Source organism: Xenopus tropicalis, chromosome 8 (genome assembly GCF_000004195.4).
Source record: "Xenopus tropicalis strain Nigerian chromosome 8, UCB_Xtro_10.0, whole genome shotgun sequence".
NCBI classification, from domain to species: domain Eukaryota; kingdom Metazoa; phylum Chordata; class Amphibia; order Anura; family Pipidae; genus Xenopus; species Xenopus tropicalis.
The window spans coordinates 25,061,070-25,080,319 of record NC_030684.2 but is presented as its reverse complement, the minus strand read 5'-3'; the positions used below and the strand labels follow the sequence as shown (position 1 = coordinate 25,080,319).

Genomic DNA, 19,250 nt, shown 5'->3' with positions numbered 1-19,250 from the left:
CGCAATCTGCCTCTTTTTGTGTCAAAGTTAGTAAATTTTGAAGTGACAGTTCTTCATCCATAATGATATTAAGGAGTTAATTACGTCTATGCTTGAGGGAATGGCATCAGAGGGTGCAGGCTGGCCATGTTTTTACTACCTGCCATAGGGCAGAAGCAAAGTGCAAAAACTTGGTGCATTGCATTTGTAGTTTTGCACTGCCTCAGAGGTTGTAAATTTCCCTTTTAGTGTGTAATTCCTTTGGTGCAATCCAGCTGTGTGTGTAGAACCAACACTCTAAACCAGTGCTCCCCAACCCCATGGATATTGCTCCCAGTGGCTTTAAAGTAGGGGCTTGTTATTGAATTTCTGACTTGGAGTCAAGTTGGTTGCATAAAACAGATGTACTGCCAAACAGAGCCTCCTGCAGGCTGCCAGTCCACATAGGGGCTCTACCAAATAACTAATCACAGCCCTTTTCAGTCACCCCCCCCCCCCCCACACCCAGGTACCCATGCTTACATTGCTCCCCAACCCTTTTTACATTTGAATGTGGCTAATGGGTAATAAAGGTTGGGGACCCCTGCTCCAAGGGAACCCTGGAAGTCACCCCTCCTCAAGCCAGGTGTTACATCATAATTCCAGAGCTCCTTGCATCTGTAGGCCATCTATTTTGTACCTCATTCTCAACTCATTTGAGAAGGCTAAACTGGCCCATTGGTGCTCAGCCCAAGGTGTAAGGTGCATGCACAGGCAGGTCAGGACTGGGCTTCAAAATAGGCCCTGGCATTTCAAGTACACAAAATAAAGGCCAATAAAGCTCCCCCCCCCCCAACAGCCCAATAAATAGTAACTGTCTCTGGCATTCGCCAGAAATCAGGCCTGTACAGGTACCTGTATCATTAGTTACTTCTGTTAATGTTTTCTTGCCCTATTGAGGCCTATGCCAGCTAAAAATCTCAAAACGTGGCAAGTTCCATTACAGTAAACTGCAAATCCCTGTGTTGTTTGTTGCTGAGAGCAGGAAACACACTGAACATAAATGGTTATTTTTAATAAAGAATAGTGTGGTTTGGAAATATTTTGCTGGGTGAATGATTAGAAAATTTTAAAAAATCAGCACAGGGGGATATGGGTATGGAGTTCTGACTGTGTTCTCCAGCTTCCGACTAATGAACAGTAGTTTTCCCATGGAACGCCCTTTGTTTACTGTTTCATGTTGCTTGGTATCATTTGTCAAGCAAACTGCATAGAAAGAAAGCAGGCAAAATGCCATTGTGTTCCTAAAATTACCCGTCTGCTGTATAAAAGCTGTAGCCTGGCCCTAGTGACACCCGTAACCTTTTCCTCTGGCTGCATCCTTGCACCTTTGATGAACTAATAATCTTCATTCCTAATTTCTCTTTATTTACTCAGGATGGAAAAAAAAAAATCTGAGTGACTGAAACAGCCAGTCCTCTGTTTGCCGGAGTTTCAGAGAGACGCGCATAGAGTGCTGGCCAGCATAAACTTTAGAAGGACACACGCTGGCCAAGATTAACTTGGCCTCAGCGACAAACCCTTCCTTGTGACAGGGCACTCTGTGTGCTCGGATCCCTTGCACAACATTTTCCCCTGCTTCTGTTTACTCTTGGTTGCTTTCCAAGGGTTACTTCAAAGGAAGAGGTTATTTTTGAATGATTTTTTCCACGGAATGGCAGTACCTTGACTGCTAATGGCTACCTCTGTAATTACCTAGTGACAAACATACTTGCCCTCGCACCAGAACATCAGAGGAGAGTATTAGTGATCAAGGCAAATAAACTGCTCAAAAAACAAAACACAGTGTTGCGAGGTATTCATGCTGCAGCCTGAGATTTTGAAACGAAGGGCTTGTTTTACCACTTGAACGTACGTATAGACTGTAGACCTAAAGAATGATATATTTCACATATTCGGACAATACCTGCTTGTGACTATAAGGTGTGGACTTAGCACCCGTGTATGCTCTACACGCAGCAAACCCCTTTAAAAGTGGCCTTCTAACACTAATACTTGCCCAAGCTGGCCTCTCTTTTGTAGATCCTGCTGGTACTTTCTTTTTTTCCTGCTTGCCTGGCTTTGAAGCTGTGGTCAACATTTCAGATTTTGACTACTGCTCAGGGGTGTTTCTAGACCTATTGCCGCCTGAGGCAGCTTTTGTGATGAAATCCCTCCCTTGGGTCTTCCACTAATGCTGCCTCTCCTCTCAATATCTCCTCTGTCTTCTAAGTGGAGCCAGATCTTTGTGGGTGCCACCCAGGGCCCCATAATTGAGCTGGTGACCACTGCATAGCCCTCTGCTTTGCATATGTGCCCAGACTGTGTACAGAATTAGTCTCTACATAAGGTTCAACCTCGCCAATGAATAACAGAGCTATGGTGTCAGTAAATCCTTCCATTCCGACTCAGTTTATGGTACCGCAGACACCGACTCCTGGTACCCAAAATTGCTTGAGACTCACCAGCCCTGCTGTGCTTTCTACTGTTTTGATTCTGTCTCATCCAAACAAATGACTATGCCGTGAGTTTTACACATGGCTGGATTTAGGCCCAATACCACCCTAGGCACCAGACCTTAACCTGTGTCCTTTTTTCATTCATTGCCTGTGGGTATGTGCAGGTGGACTGTCTGTCTTGCCAATCTCTGGAAAAGCAGGTACCCCACCCCCCAGCTGTTCTGCCAAATTTAGCAACAAGTATACAGCAGCAGGCTGGGGGATTTCTTTTGCCATTTTTCTATTTACCATACCCACGGTCATTGGCCCATGGGGCCCGATGTGGTACATATGACCCTGGTTGCACACTTAAGTCCTGTGCAGAAGCAATTTTTGAAACCCGACCCAGACCCGCGGCCCGCAACTGCCTCCTCCGCAACCCACTGACCGCCATTAAACAGGAAGTTTAAAATATTCCATGACCTACAATATTGCTTGCAGCGTAAAGCAAAGTTGAAGCTTTGCCAACAGTACCAGATGGTGTGCCCCCTAGCTCTGGGTAAGATTTATGTCACACATGTGTGTTACATTGATGTTGAAGATGTGGATTCTAAGCCATAATTAGCTGAAAGAATGTCACCCAGTGAGCTGTGAGAAAGTTGAGATGACAAGGATGAGTGATCTGACTTTGGTCCCTTTCTCTGCCAACCACCAAACCACATTATGCCATAGCGCCTATACAGCTTCTGGTGTGCAAAAATGTCAAAGCAATCTTATTGGATTTCAGGGGTGTGAATGCAGAGGCAACAGAGACAGAGGTGCTTGTGAAGCCTACGAGGGCATGGTTATGGTACAGACCAATGTCCTTTTTAACATACGTGCAAACATCTATTCTGCGGAACTCTAATGGCAGATCATGTGCAAAATGAGGGTCACGTCTAGAAAACACATACTACACATAATGAGCAGAGACCTGATTTTTCTAATGATCTGGTAACCTTACAGCAGCATTAGGTACTTATATAATAAAGCGTGAATGAACCTTTATGTTCTCTGTATCTGGCCAATACACTACTCAACTTGTCTTGGGCACCTTCCTCACATAGCAAAATAAACCTTGAATGATATTGACTCAGGTTGCTCTGACGCTCCCTCTGATAAACATGGATGCAGATGGCATTAACTAGAAGATACTTTTTTATGCTGCCAATGTATTAATGGCACTGCAGACCTCTGAATCAGCCAGAGCTGAATATGAGATGAGAGCCCTGGTCAGTGTGAACCATTAAATCTTGGCCAGAAACGCGGTTACTTGTACCAGCCAAACAAACACCTCTAGCACATTCCAGTAGCTAAGCAATCACCCGTGAATTAATCACTGGTAATGTCTTTCTAATTAAAATAACACTGTCATAATTCAAACTAATTCACCATGGAACTGCTGTCCCAGTTTTATAAAAAGTTCCCACAACCTCTCACAAAGCTAAGACATTTTATTTTCTTCATACAGGCTTGAGAAACGGCTGGAGCCCAAACGTTACCTGTTCTGTTGGCACAATAAACACCTTTTCACTTTATTGGAGTGCTACAGCGTGTTGCATTATAAAGTTTTTTTCATACAGTTCTGAAACAAATGTAATATTTAAAGTTAACCTTTGAGTTAACTTTTAGTATGAAGTAGAGAATATTGAGACAATCTGTAATTGATCTTCATTTTTGTATTATTTGTAGTTTTCTAATTATTTTCACTTTTGTTCAGCAACTCTCCAGTTCAGAGTTTCAACTGCTATCTGGTTGCTAGGGTCCAAATTACCTTAGCCACCAGGGGTTGGTTTGAATGAAAGACTGGTACATGAATAGTAGAGGTAAAATAAATCTCATAGAGCAATAGTTTTTTGGATGTCAGGGTCAGTGACCCCCATTTAAAAGTTACAAAGAGTTTGAAGAAGAAGAAGGCAAATCATTAAAAAAAACTATATGAAATAAATAATGAAGACCAATTCAAAAGTTGCTTAGAATTGGCCATTTAACAGGCTACAAGTTAAATTAAAGGTGAACCAAAACTTTAAATGGCATCTGTAAGGTGCTGATTGTAAAAAAATGTTTTTCCCTTTTCAAATGTTATATCTAATTAAATGGGATTTAAATTGTACTCAGAGCTTTGGAATAATTAATTAATTGCACTGCACCTATTTTCTCCTTTGCCCACCCAGTATGAAGACAGTAACTGCATACGCTAATTGGTATGCATAGATAAAGATGGCTGCCAGGCAGTAATAGACTTACATAGGTGGCCATACACGGGAAGATTTGCTTGTTTGGCGAGGTCGCCAAGAGAGTGGATAGTCTCCAGATTTCTACCTAAGGGCCAAACTATCAAATTACAATGGCGGGCATAGGTGCCATCAGATTGGAAACTGCATCAACAAGCCGATGCGGTCCCTGATCTGAAAGAAAATGAAACTTGCTCGATCGAGATCTGGACAACTTTAGGCCAGATATTGGTTGGGTAGGCCTGTTGGGGGTGTCCATACACAGGCAGATAAGTTGCTAAATCTGTCTGAAGGACCAGGATCAGCAGCTGAAATCTGCATTTGTATGGCCACTTTTATTCTACAGCAGCAGATTTTTGCCATTGAAGCATTGTACAACTAAGCATGAAACTTATTTGATGCTGAACCATACAGAATAATGCTGGGTCCCACCGATGGATTACCTGTTGGGTGAGCTAAGAACCAATGTAGGTTTCACCTAGTGGAATGGGCATGGGAGTCCCATAGGAAGGAGACATATTTAGTGACCATCAGTCAGAAAGCAGTTCATACAGTTTGCTGGGCGCATTATGAACAGAGAGGGGATGTAAGATGCAGATGGGGGCCTCAAAGCACTACCCTGCCAGGTCCAGAAAAAGGGCTAGTCAAGGAAGGCACATGGGGGCAGCTGAGGGGGCCCAGTTTGAGAGACAGAGAATGTGCTAAGTGGATGAGCAGTAAGGAGTGAGTTTAGGGCTGAGGGAGGACGGTGCTGACTGATTAGTACTGGCAGTGGGTTTGCTGTGTAAAACAATGGGGGGGGGGGGTAATGAGAATGTGGCAGGCAGGGCATAACCACATAGTATTTTGCCTTAGGAACTAACACTTCTTGGCCCAGCTCTGCTGTCTTGGTTGTTATTTAGCTTTAATCGGGCTTTGCTGGGTCCTGCTATAGACAGGCAGTCTACACCTTCCTATCAGGGTGCTTGTACCTTTACCACACTCCTGGGGGTGCTGGATACTTATGCTAGCACTTGGACTGCCTTTCACTACTTAGGTTGGGGCATGGCTTAAAGCAGTGATCCCCAAATCATGTGAGTATGTGAGCAACATGTTGCTTACCTCCTCCTTAGATGTTACTCCCACTGGCCTGAAAATAGGTGCCCATGTTTAAATTTCTGGCTTGGAGGCAAGTTTGGAGCACAGAGATGCAGGTCCTGGGACTTTTGAGACTCGCACTCCTATTTTTTGTTCCCCATTCTCCGGAACAGGAAACAAACCTTGACATTCTGCATGTAACAACTCATGGAAGGGATCAGAGTGAGATGTGCCCATGGGCATACCAGCATCTCCTATCCTAGCCCCCTGCGGGCTAGCAGAGCACATGGGGCTACCAAATAGCCACAGTCCTTATTTGGCATCCCCAAGGAATTTTTTTTCATGTTTGTGTGGCTCACCAACACATGGGGGCTGATTTACTAATCCACGAATCCGAATGAGAAAAATTCGGATTGGAAAATGAACATTTTGCGACATTTTCGTATTTTTTGCTATTTTTTCGTCGCCGTTACGACTTTTCTGTAAATTGTCGCAACTTTTTCGTCAACAGAGGGAAAGCATCTCCCCATCTGCCATTACCCTTAGGGAGTGGTTAGGGACAGAGGTGCAATGGTGCGATCAAAGTCTTAAAATGTGTCAGAAAGAAACAATTTTGTTCTCCCAGTCCTGTTATTATTCTTAAAATGCTTAAAAGAAAGACTGTAGCTGAGGCTTAAAGGGAAGACCACAAGCCCTAATGCTGACAGTTGTCAGGGACAATTTCTTTGCATTACATGACTATTTATGCATATGTCTTGTCACATAGAACCTCAGAAAATCTGTCTTTGAGTGACTTACATTGAGAAGTTGGATATGAACGCTGAGTCGGGTAGGTCCAAGTCAAAGATGGCTTCCTTAGCTTCAGAATGAGTGTTGACCATAACGCTTTGAACCACTGTTAAGGCATAGCGGGACACTATGGTAGACTTAATGTGGAGACTGGTAACTGTCAGCTAAAAGAAATTGAACACAAGTCATGTTAAATAAAAGTACATCTGAGAAAATGATAGCTCATTTATATATACACGTGCTCATAGCATGGCAAATCCTAGGAGTGGCTAAATGGAAACAGACAGCAGTTCTATCCAGTGATGTAATGATACGCCACCAGGCCCCACCCCTAAAAAATCTTTGGAGGGCCCAGGATCACAGCAAAAGGGGGAGGAAGAGGGTCACTCGCATGTACCCTGGGCTGGTGCGATTTTCTGCCAATAGGAGCATGGTATGAGTACCATGTAAGCAATCTTAATAACTGGAGGGTGCCTAACATTTGATTATATCTTAATTATATCTTAGTTGGGATCAAGTACAAGGTACTGTTTTATTTTTACATAAAAAGGGAATTAGACTTATATGATTAAAATGAAGTCTATGGGAGATGGCCTTCCTATAATTCAGAGCTTTCTTGATAACAGGTTTAAAGATAAAGGATCCCATACCTGAACTGAACTTAGGAAAACCTGATGCCAACGCTACAAGCACTGTTATTATATAAAGAATTAAAGCTCTGGACTGGGAGTCAAATTAGACCCTGGTATTCCAAGTACACAGAGGCCTAAACAGCCCCCACCAGCCCCAGTGAGTGTCTATGGCATCTTACAGCAGCCTCTCTGGCATTTGCCAGAACCCACAGATTGCCAGTCCAACCCTGACATTAAGCCATATGAGTCTAATAACATCTTGCTCTGAAACTTAATACCTATGCAGAAACTTGGGATAACGCTAATTATTTCTGTATCTGGATTTAAAAGGAGCAGTACTGCTGGGGTCCTGTTTTAGATTTCAGCTTTGGCACTGCAAAGAGTCTGTATCGTCTCGCTGTCTGTGTAGGGTTTCTGGGTACTCCACTTTCCTCCCATGCTCCAAAACATATAGGAAGGTCCATTGGTTGGCTCCTAATAAAGCTGTCCCTAGTGTATGTGATTGTGATAGGGACCTAAAATTATAAGCTCCACTGGGGCAAGGGCTGATGGGAATGATCTCTGTAAAACATTGGGGAATATGTCAGTGCTATTTAAATGAGGTGGTTTGCCTTTAGGTTAACTTTTTTTAAGATTATAGAATGGCCTATCCTTAGCAACTTTTTCATTTGTCTTAATTTTTTATAGTCTTTAAATTATTTACATTCCTCCTATGCCTCTTTCCAGCTTTTCAGCCAAATAACTATTGCTCTGTGAAGCTACAGTTTTATAGTTATTGTTTCCTATCTTTTTATTTAGGCCCTCCTTTATTCATATTCCTGTCTCTCTTTCAGGCCATTGCCTGGTTAATGGGTTAAACTGGATCCTGGCCCAAGACCAATTGCAAATTGTCTCAGAATAGCACTTTTTACATCATACCAAAAGTGAATTTAAAGGTGAACAACCCATTTAAAATTATATACAGTATCTAGTAGAATGAAGTCTAAAACAACTGGACTTGTGACTTTTTTCTTGGAAACATTTCACCACTCATCCGAGTGGCTTCTTCAGTTCAAATGACTGGCAGGGAATTCCACGGCATTTAAACCCTTGAGAGTAGTACAGTCACAGGCATCCAATCATAATGGTTCCATTGAACTTATTCAGTTAGGTGTTGGCTGAAACTAACAGGTGTAAGAAGGTATGATCCAGTCACAATGGTACCATGATTCTCATTGATGCAGGTGTTTAATCCTTCAAAGTGTGAACTGTTGTGAAACCGCTTGGGGTAAGGATGTCAAAGCGGTATTGTATGTTGATGACAAGCGGTGTCTGTCCAGGCTGGCATGAACGTCCTCTTTCACACCTCTTTCAAACCATCTGTCCTCCCGGTCCAAAATATGCACGTTACTGTCCTCCAAAGAGTGTCCTTTTTCCTTGAGGTGTAGACTGCTGAGTCTTGTCCTGAGGAGTTGGGCCATTCTCTTACAGAGAGGTTGTTTTGTTTCCCCAATGTATAAGTCAGAGCACTCTTCACTACACTGGACAGTATAGACCACATGACTTTTCATGTGCTTGGGTGTAGGGTCTTTAGGGTGCACCAACGTTTGCCTCAGAGTGTTTGAAAAACACAGGAATGCAATGTTTTTTGAAAATTCTCCCAAGTTTCTGATGTTCCAGCAACATATGGGATGCCTATGTTGCTTTGCCTGCTGTGTTCCTCCCTTCTGTTTGTTGGTCTGGTCTTTTTGCTTGTCTTTGATTTAGTTTAGATAAAGACCCAGTCTGGGTACCCACAAGTTTTCAGAGCTCCTTTTAGATGTTTGTATTCCTTCTTTTCAGCCCGATGATGTAGAGTCCTAATAACACTTAGTTTATGTTCCAAAGTGGTGGGAATCAAACAGCAAGTACTGATCTGTATGAGTGGGTTCCCTTTATACTTCTATATCCAGGCCCCTTCCTCATTGAGAACTATTGCACAGTCCAAAAAAGCCAGTTTGCTGTCCTTCACATCTTCCCTTGTAAAACTGATGTTTTTGTCCACCGAGTTCAGTGAAGGCTGGAACCTTGCAATGCTTTAATTTTGACCTAGGTGTCATCTACATATCTGAACCAATGACTTGGTGTTGTTCCCTTGAAGGTGTCCAGGGATTTTTTTTGGAGACATAGGCAAACCCACGGCACAGCCATGTTAATGTCTATAGAAAACTTCCATATGCTTGAAGTAAGTGGTACTGATACATAGGTCCTGTAACGAACAAACTTGTTCTGGGTTCAGCTTTATTCTTCTGCTGAGAGTGGTGTCTTGTTTCAGCCGTTTCCTCACTGTTTCAATTTCCTCGGTAGTGGGTATGCATGTGAACAGAGATGCACTTTTTTTGATAAAGTCCATGGAGTTTTGAATGTGGTGTGCTGTGTATCCAACTAAGGGTGCTAAGATGTTGGCTTCGTATTAAGCGATGTTAAAAGTCACAGAGTTAATGCAATTGGCCTCAAAGGGGCTCCTTCTTTGTGTATTTTTGAGAGTCCATATAGGCATGGATTGGCTTCACCTGGGTAAAGGAGACGGTACAAAGCTGGACTGATGACCTTTTCCTTCTCAAGGAATGAGAATCATGGTACCATTTTGACTGGACTTTTTTTTTTTTTATAACATGGTTGTGGTTTAAAGTGGGTGCAGTTTTAAGAAAGGGGAGTGGTCAAAACTGGCTTCCATTATCGAACCTCCACCATGTAGGCCAGAAAAATTCCAGCCCTCGGTACCACAGAAGTTGGACAGCACTGACCTGGATAATTGAGAATCTTCATAGACATTTAAAATGATATTACTTGCATAGCACTGGCAACACATCTGCTATTGACTTCCCATTTTAATTAGGCAAATTATAAAATGTACCTAGTTTCTATTTGCCAGTGTGGTATATGGTATATTCACATATTCATTGTCTGCCGGAAAAGAGAAAAGAAAATATTTGCTTTCTTTCAGCGTCGGACTGGGCCGCCAAACCCCCCAGGGCACTCCCGCGATCCGCCAGTCTCCCTCCCCTGACACGCCGCAGGTGAGTTTAATTTAGGCACGCTCAGGGGAGGGGGTCAGAGGGTGTTGGCGACTTCTGTCGGGGGGGGGTGAAGGCTGTGGTGGTCATTGGGGGGGTACACGGGCCCCTGAGGCAGAAGCTCCTTGGGACAGCGTTTGAAGTGATAGAGAAGAAAGTAATAATTTTGGCAGGGAAGAAGCCTTAAAATAAGCCTTCTTTTGACAGCGCATATGTTAAAGCTCTCAGACGGCTCTGATGGGGAGTTATTACTGCTTATAGCGGAACAGGAGAAGAAGGAAATATTAAATCAGCCTCCCACCTTAACTGAGACTCTCTTGTCTACCATTTCGGGCTTATTAAAGGCACTTTGTTATTCTTTGCACGCACTTAGAACACCCAGGGGTGTCAAGTCAAAAAAGTGAGCTGCTTCAGTTGTTCATTTGTGCCACATCCATTCTGCATCCATGCCCACCTTAAATATCTAAAACCAAACTAAGCTCCTAGCTTTGCCCTGTAAATCCAAACACAAGCAATCTAGTAGCTCTCATTCTGGAAGAGCAGAATCTGGCCAAGGTTTTTTTTTTCTACGGGCACCATTCCATTCTCTGCTGGAACCAGGGCATCCTGCCAAGCTTATTACTGCATTATTTGCACAACGTGCATCTCACTGAAGTTGCTGGTGTTTACTACAACATTAGTAGATTACATTAGAAGATTGGTCATAACTGCTACTGAGACTGGACGCTTAAAGGGGTATAAGAATTAGATCTCACCAGAGAGTAAGTAATAGAATGGCAAGGCTCTGTCTGAGGATGATGATAAAAAAAACTGGTGGTAGCTGGTCAGGTCTAATGTACAAAGGACAGACAAACAGCCTTTCTGAGTGCAGAGATTCCCAGTTGTACATTTTCACCAATAACTATATCCACCCACACTATTAATTGTACCAGGCCCTAGGCAATCCTAGTTATTCATGCCTCTCTGGATACACTGCATCTGGCTGAGAGTTACATCTTGTATTTTCCACAGACCCCCCCATCTGTCTGGCTGCTGTGACTGCTTACCTTTATGTAAGATTTAAATAGTATCACTACTAAGATTAAATGCCCCCCTGCATGGTTCACACCTCAGATTTAGGCTGTAATCCCCCTGTATTGTTTAAACATGTAATCCCCTGTACTGTTCACACCTTTTAATCCCTCCATTGTTCGCCCCCTGCATTGTTCACACCTCAGGCTCAGACTGTAAGCCCCCACTTAGTTCACCTGTCCCTACCTCAAAAAAAATAATGTTTTTTAAAAGTAATTCAAATATAAAGTACTGTTGCTCTGCATTGGTAAAACTAGTGTGTTTGCTTCAGAAACACTATCACAGTTCACATAAATAGGCTGCTCTGTAGCCATGGGGGCAGCCATTCAAGTACAGGGTACATAATAGATAACAGATAAGCTGCATACAATCCCATTGTATACAACAGAACTTATCTGTTATCTACTGTGTAACCTGTGCGTTTTCTCCCTTTTCAGACTGAATGGCTGCCCCCATTGCTAAGCAGAAGCTTGTTTATATAAACTATAGCAGAGTTTCTGAATGACACACATCCATTTTACTAATGCAGGGCAACAATACATTATGTTGTAATTCCTTTAAAATACTTTCATTTTTATTTCTTATTGTTCTTTTAATAATTGGCATCAGTTGTGGGATGGACGGCAGAACCATAACTGGGACATTTACCTACTCTCAGCAGGCAGTAACCATGTGTAAACATCCTGTCTACCTTGCATTCCGAACATGCTTCTGCCCCATGGGGTGAGAAGGGGCAAACAAATAAAGATACTATACCTTTTCTTTTATAACATTCATACATCATGGAGCAAGTATAAACATCATATTCACATTACAGTCACACTGAGAAATTCGGAAAATGTTTCCAGATTGCATCACTTCTGTAGGTTTTTCTACAATACAACTGTATTTCTTTAGCCCTGAAATATAAAGATTAGTACTGAAGGAGATTTTCTATTGAACTTCCTGTGCAGCAGCCCTATAATACTGCTATGGAGAGTTTAATATAAGAAAAGTAGACATGGCCTCAGTAGTGAAGGCAATTCCTGAAAAATATGCTGATTATAAGTTAGGGCCATGACACACGAGGAGATTAGTTGCGCCGCGACAAATAATTCCAATTATTCCGCCCCACTTGACGCCCCTGCCTCCTACCCAGACCCGAAGGCTGGAATACAAGTAAAAAAAGGTGGCAACCCTAGATATGATCTGTAAGGGCTGTGACACACAGGGAGATTAGTTGCGCCGTGACAAATCTCTGTTGTCGCGGGAGATTAATCTCCCCGCAATGCCATCCCACCGTTTATAATGTAAATCACCGGTGGGATGGCATACAAGGCGCCACGATTTGCCAACGTCGCCAAAGGTGACTTGAGAGAAAACTTCAGCGACCTCGACAAATCGCGGTGCCGCATATGCGATCTCACCAGCGATTTACATTCTAGCCGGTGGGATGGCATTGCGGGGAGATTAATCTCCCACGACAACAGAGATTTGTCACGGCGCAACTAATCTCCCTGTTGGGGGTGAACCAGGGAAACAAAAAGGCGATTACAAATTTACTTGCAAATACATTGCTGGTAAATTTGTAACACTGGTTCCAGGTTTGCCTGGTATTTTACCGGGTAGGCCGGTAAAATACTGGGGTCAGGTAGAAACCATAGCTAGTAAGCTAGCTGTTTCTTCTTCAGTAGTTATACAAAGCTCCACCTGGTTGCTAGAGTCAAGGGATAGTGGCTGGAATTGCAAAGTGGAGCACTAGAGAACAAAACATGAAATAATTCAAAAACCACTACAAACAAAACAAATATGCAAACGGCTTTGTTATTGACATTCCATTCTGCATTCAAATTAACGCTTTTCATTATTTTTAATACTGGGACTTTTAGAGCTTCTCCTTGGGTGCCCCTACAGCGTGCTCTTAAAAACACCAGATTAGAAGCATGCCCCTGCCCGGAGACGCCCAAACTGCTAGGCCGGATCACGCAGTGACACTGTCTTGTTCCAATTAATGTATCATCTGTGCATCTGTGTACCATATGCTTGGCACCCTGTCACTGCCGGAAATGTCCAACAAACACAGACACGCCAGAACAACATCGAAGTGAAGTGTTTATTAGCAGAGAATAAGAAGCAGAGCTGGGGCAGTGTTCCATGCCAGCTCATGCCAGGGCTCTTTATAAATACAATAATAACAACAAGTTGGTGTAGTCAATAATGGTAACGCTAAGCCAATGAGTGTGGGAGTAGCAATTGGAGCTGCCCTGCCCTTGGAGTACTTTCTATTGTTGCCATGGAACTAGCAACAAAAACAACATAGATAAAAACAACCATGTAATATTTTATTGCTGGGATTTTATATGTTGTAATAATAGAGTAACTAGCATTCAGTTTAGTGGTGTAACTTGATTGTGCAGGGCCCCTTGCAAAAAAAGTCTTCAGAGGGGCCTGGCGCACATTAATTCCTACCTGAAATTCTGTCTCTGGCAATCTGTGGGGAGCAAGGAGCAGAAGAAGGTTGATACTTATAGGCCACCTTTCATAACAGAACTGCCTTGTCTGGTGCTCTTGCCCCCTGAGTAATAACAAATGGGCCCCATAACCTTCAAACAACTGCAGGCTCATTTACATCTAGCAGGGCAGGGTGCAAAGTGCAAAAAACAGCCTTGCAAACCTCTTAGCACAATGCTCTGCTGTGGTGGGCTCAGGTCCTTGTGCTTCAGCTTTCCAAATGAATACAGGACTTCCTGTGACCAGCAGCACTGTATTCATTTATAAATAAGACCCCCAGATTTTCCAGCTGCATGATTACTTGAGCATGATGAGGATGGTGGTATAGGTGTGGCCCCTACAGTTCTTGTAAAGCTCTGTTGGATTAATGTAATAAAAGCTGCAAAACTCTTGTAACCCATAGCAACCAGTCAGTCCTCTGTTTCAAATGCCACTGGTTGCAATGATGCCACCAAAGGTTCTCAAAAGTCTCTACTTATGCCAAGGGAAAAAATACCCAACGTGGTTTGCCAATTTGCTTACCTCACTCTGTGGTCTCCTTATCTGCCTCTTGTGCCTCTGCAAAGGTAAAAACATTTTTAAGGAATTTAAATCTAGGCAATTTAAGATCTTGGGTCACAACAAAGTAGCATGGGAACTTTTGAGTCCTGTCTCTTGCCCTACATGCCCACATTTTTCCAGAACTGATAGGATTCAGATCTAACACCACTATATGTCTTTGGAAGCAGCATGTACCTGAGCTTTGAAACTGATGAAATCCATGGGGAGGCCACAGGATAGCATTTGGGATCGTTACCATTTTGTAGAACATCATTAGCCTTAAGGTGCACAGTGCTTACCAGAGAAAATGACTTGTAATTTCCCCCAGCACAACCAACTTACTGTTTGGAGCTAATCCCAGGAAACAGGAAGTCACTAACGTACCCATACAAGTAATAGGAAACACTGAAAGCTGCATTATTACACAGAAATGTTTGTTTCTAAGGGTAAAAGGCTGCATGGTTCTGTCCTCTCCTGTTTTTTATGCAGTGAAAGATAACTGAATACATATTTTTTGTCTTAAATTAAAGCCAAATGTTTTACAACATACCAAATCAATGCAAGGCAGAGGACCCTGGGGGGTTGAGTCACCATAGGGCTGCTGTACAGTTACCCACGCAGAGGAGATTAAAGGACACCTACCAGGGCCAAACTGACTCCCCACTTCAGTTGGGGAAAACAATACTATCTTCCTGAAAAATAGCCCTCTGCCAGCTGCACAAGGAGGGAACTTCAGGTACAGGTGGTCATTATGGAACACAAGCATGCAAATTAAGATTTGGGTGCCAGATTTCTGATTAAGTGCATGTGTAAAACATCACATGCATGAGCATAATGAGAGTGTTGGGTGGGGGGGAACTCCCCAACCGGAATGCAGGCTTTGTGGGCCCTCTCCTCTGCTGCACCTCAATAGGTGCCCTTTAAGAACAGTACTCATCTTTGTACCTGATCAGGCTGGTGATGTCTTCTGCACCCCTAGCTTATTACTGTGCATAGGTGCTGGGTATCACATACACTGGCACTTGAAAAACCCTGAATTTAAAGGGGTCGTTCACCTTTGAGTTAAGTAGAAAGTAATAATCTAAGACAATTTGCAATTTGTCTTCATTTTTTATTTGTAGTTTTTTAGTTATTTCTTTTTCAGTTCTGCACCTCCCTAGTCTGGAGTTTCAGCAGGTTGCTAGGGGCCCAAGGTACCATAGCAACCAGGGAGTGGTTTGGATGATGGTATATGAATAGGAAAGGGTCTGAATAGATAAGGGTCTGCGCAATAATTTCTGCCACCACCATCAGAAATCACGGGGCCCCTCACAACAAAATTTTTTGAGCATCCTCCAGCTCCCCCCTCAGCATCCTCCAGCTCCATTCTCCAGCATCCTGCAGCTCCCGCCAGCATCCTCCAGCTCCCCCCTCAGCATCCCACTCAGCATCCTCCAGCTCCCCCCTCAGCATCCCACCCAGCATCCTCCAGCTCCACTCCCCAGCATCCTGCAGCTCCCCCCCCCCAGCATTCTCCAGCTCCTCCAACATCCTTTCAAGCATCCTCCAGCTCCCCCCAGAGTCCTCCCCAACATCTTCCAGCTTCCCTCTGCTCATGGAGCTCATGCTCCAGCGACCTTCTGCTTCCTCTGTACTGACATCACATGCACGCACAGGGCGCAACCAATCAAATTACACGCTGACCAACAATGACAGGGCCCATAATTCTTTAAAGGGGGCCTGATTTAAAAAACTCAGAGGGGCATCCCACAGGTATATATATACAGGTATAAGATCTGTTATCTGGAAACCCATTATCAAAAAAGCTCCAAATTACGGGAAGACCATTTGCCATGGACTCCATTTTAATCAAACAATTACATTTTTTTAAAATTATTTCCTTTTTCTCTGTAATAATAAAACAGTGCAGGTATTGGACCTGTTATATAAAATGCTAGGGACTTGGGGTTTTCCAGATAATGGATAATTTGGATCACCATATCTTGCCTGCTAAAAAACATTCAAACATAAAATAAACCCAATAGGATTGTTTTGCCTCCAATAAGGATTCATTATATCTTAGTTGGGATCAAGTACAAGGTACTGTTTTATTATTACAGAGAAAAATGAAATCATGTTAAAAAATCTGAATTATTTAATAAAATGGGATCTATTGGAGATGGCCTTCCCATAATTCAGAGCATTCTGGATAACGGGTTGTACTTTCTTTATAACGCCTTGTACTTCATCCCAGCTAAGATACAATAATACAATTGTGGCAACACCGTCCTATCAGTTTATTTAATGTTTAAATGGCTTTTAAATGTCCTTGTTCCTTTATATATATAAATGGTTTCTCCATCTCAAATGTTTTTGTGGTTAAAGAAAATGGCTCATTCCCTAATTACCTTTTAGCAGACAAAGCATGGTGATTCAAATAACAGAAAGATCCTTTATCTGGAAAGCCCCAGATCCTGAGCATTCTGGTTAACAGGTCCCATACTATGGTTACTAACTTGCTAGACACCTACTGTTAATAAACACGTTTACCATTAATAGAGAGAAAGAAAACATGACTCACCTTTAGGTAGGGACTTGCGCAGCCCAGGTCTGTAATAAATAGAAGTAGAAGCAGGAGCAGCCTGTTATTTCTTGCTATGTTCCCCATGCCCACTGCCATGATGAGCCTCTGCTGTGGATACCTCTAGAGGAAGGATCTGCTCTTTCCCTTCACTCCGTACTCATGGACTTTCTCTTGCACAAAGTAGAGGACTTTTTTTTTTTTTCTCTTTTGGGTGTTAAGGTCTATAAAAGATGCATTCATTCCTTTACAAGCCATGATTGTCCAGATGAGTTAGGCTCGGGACTCTTAACTGGAGACAAGCCAACTTCTTCAGTAACTTCACCCCCCCGCCTCCCCTTCTCCAAATGAAACAAAAATATTTTGAAGTTCAACCCAGTTTCTGAAGTGTGTCAATAGCTCTTTAAGGCAAGTCAAATGCAGTGCAAGCAATGAAAACAACAGGCAAGAGACGGCCAGCAGAGACCACTGTGCCTTCCCCTACAGCTAGCTCAGAAGTGACAGCTGCTACACCGGCGTGATTCCAGACGTGCAAAGCACTGGTTCACAAGCAGGATGTGTGTATTTCACTCTTTGCACCTCACTTTTATAGGTCTCACTTCTTCCGAACAGTTGTCACATTCACAGGAAAATGGGGGAACTTAACTTCATTTTTGCACAGTTTAAATATAATGTAGACAACAACACTGGCAGCTTCATTACAGTGTATATTCATTGCTTGATATTGTATATTTTAATTGTTTGACTATGTTATATTGTATATTTTAATGGTTTAACTATTTATTTTCTGTGTCCCTGCAAGTTTAGAATTTATAGGGGTAGTTTCCCTTTAAATTACAAAGTAACTTTTAATATGGAGACAGAGCTTCATTTTTTATTTTTTTCTGATTTAGCTTTTTCTTCAGCAGCTATCTGGTTGCTAGGGTCCAAGTTACCCTAGCTACCAGGCAGTGGTGTAAATGACAGACTGGAATATGAGGAGAGGGCCAGGAACACCTCAGAGCATTTGCATTTTGGCTCATCCCCATTTGAAAACTGGAAAGTGCATCCCCCAGACCCTAAGACCTATCATATTGAAAGAGATAGATTTCAACTTTGTTTTCCAACAGCTCTCCCTGACACAGTCCATTGGGAAAAGCCTGATACTGTCAGCCTAAAATCACTGGGTGCAAAATTATGAGGGGGGGTGGGGGGATACATCTGCTGAAACCTGCCCAGTGGGCCCAATAGCCCAATACCAAGAGTAGCCTACATCATCACATTGTTATCAGACAATTCAGAAAGTGATAGGAAAACCCAGGTACCCATTTGATAAATGGCCCTGCAGTTAAACCTCGCACCCATGAACATACACTGAGCGTATGTGTATTTAAGGCTATTGGTATGCCGGTAATTAATAACTTGCGTGTTGTTCCATAGCGACTTTGGCTATATATAGGGCTAGATTCCACTGGGAAGGATACTCCATGGAGAGGCAGCTCTATTGAACTTTAATGGATAAAAAATGTTTTCCTGCAAGTTGAGCAAGCTGCTGTTGAATAAATACACACAGGCACGAGAGGAGAATGCTGATGGCTCTGGGAGTGGGGTCTCCAGAAGGAGTGACTGCCATTCCTTGCTACATATTGAAATGGAAACAATTTTTTATTTTTTAGTATTTTGTAGATGGATGAACTCTAAACAGTATTGCAGTTGGTTCTTATCTTTTTGTGACTTAGTGGTTCAATACTGGCCTGTACTAGTCACTCACGTGGGTCCCTCCAAATTTAATGGAATACTGTCATGGCAAAACATGTTTTTTTCAAAAAGCATCAGTTAATAGAGCTTCTCCAGCAGAATTCTGCACTGAAATCCATTTAAAAAATAATAATATTTTTTTTAATAATTGAAAAAGATTTTTTAATATTTCATTTTGAAATTTTACACAGGGCTAGCCATATTCTTCATTTCCCAGGGTGTCACAACCATGTGACCTGTGCTCTAAAAAACTTTACTTTACACTTAACTGCTGCGCTGCAAGTTGGTGGTGTGATCAGTAGCTGATCAACAGAACAATGGGAAGGTAGCAAGATAGTACGTTCCAGTAGATCTCAGAAAAGCACTCAATAGTAAGATATCCAATGGGAGTAGGAGAAACAATAGTTTCCTGAAAGCAGTTCTAATGTGTAGTGCTGGCTCCTTCTGAAAGCTCAGACTCAGGCACAGTGCACTAAGATGGCGCCTACACACCAATATTACAGCTAAAAAAATACATTTGTAGGTTCAAGAATAAAATTGTAAATGGTAGAGTAAATTATTTGCTATGTAAACAGTGTAATTTATAAAAAGTATACCATAGAAATCATGAC

The 19,250-nt window shown here is 42.5% G+C and overlaps 1 protein-coding gene across 2 annotated transcripts in view; it reads right to left on the bottom strand.

Annotated features, from left to right (window-relative positions):
* itih6 (inter-alpha-trypsin inhibitor heavy chain family member 6) overlaps window positions 1-17,296 on the bottom strand; it is a 43,676-nt gene extending 26,380 nt beyond the window's left edge. Inside the window, exons 1-3 of one of the 2 annotated variants that reach the window (XM_031891861.1) lie at window positions 16,903-17,296; window positions 14,325-14,360; window positions 6,584-6,738 (exon numbers count right to left, since the gene is read on the bottom strand). In XM_031891861.1, coding sequence (XP_031747721.1) covers window positions 6,584-6,738; window positions 14,325-14,360; window positions 16,903-17,001 — 290 coding nt within the window. In that variant the 5' untranslated portion in view covers window positions 17,002-17,296. The remainder of the gene's footprint in view (window positions 1-6,583; window positions 6,739-14,324; window positions 14,361-16,902) is intronic. The other variant, XM_031891862.1, reaches the window with a different exon arrangement.
* Between the last annotated feature and the right edge of the window lie 1,954 nt (window positions 17,297-19,250).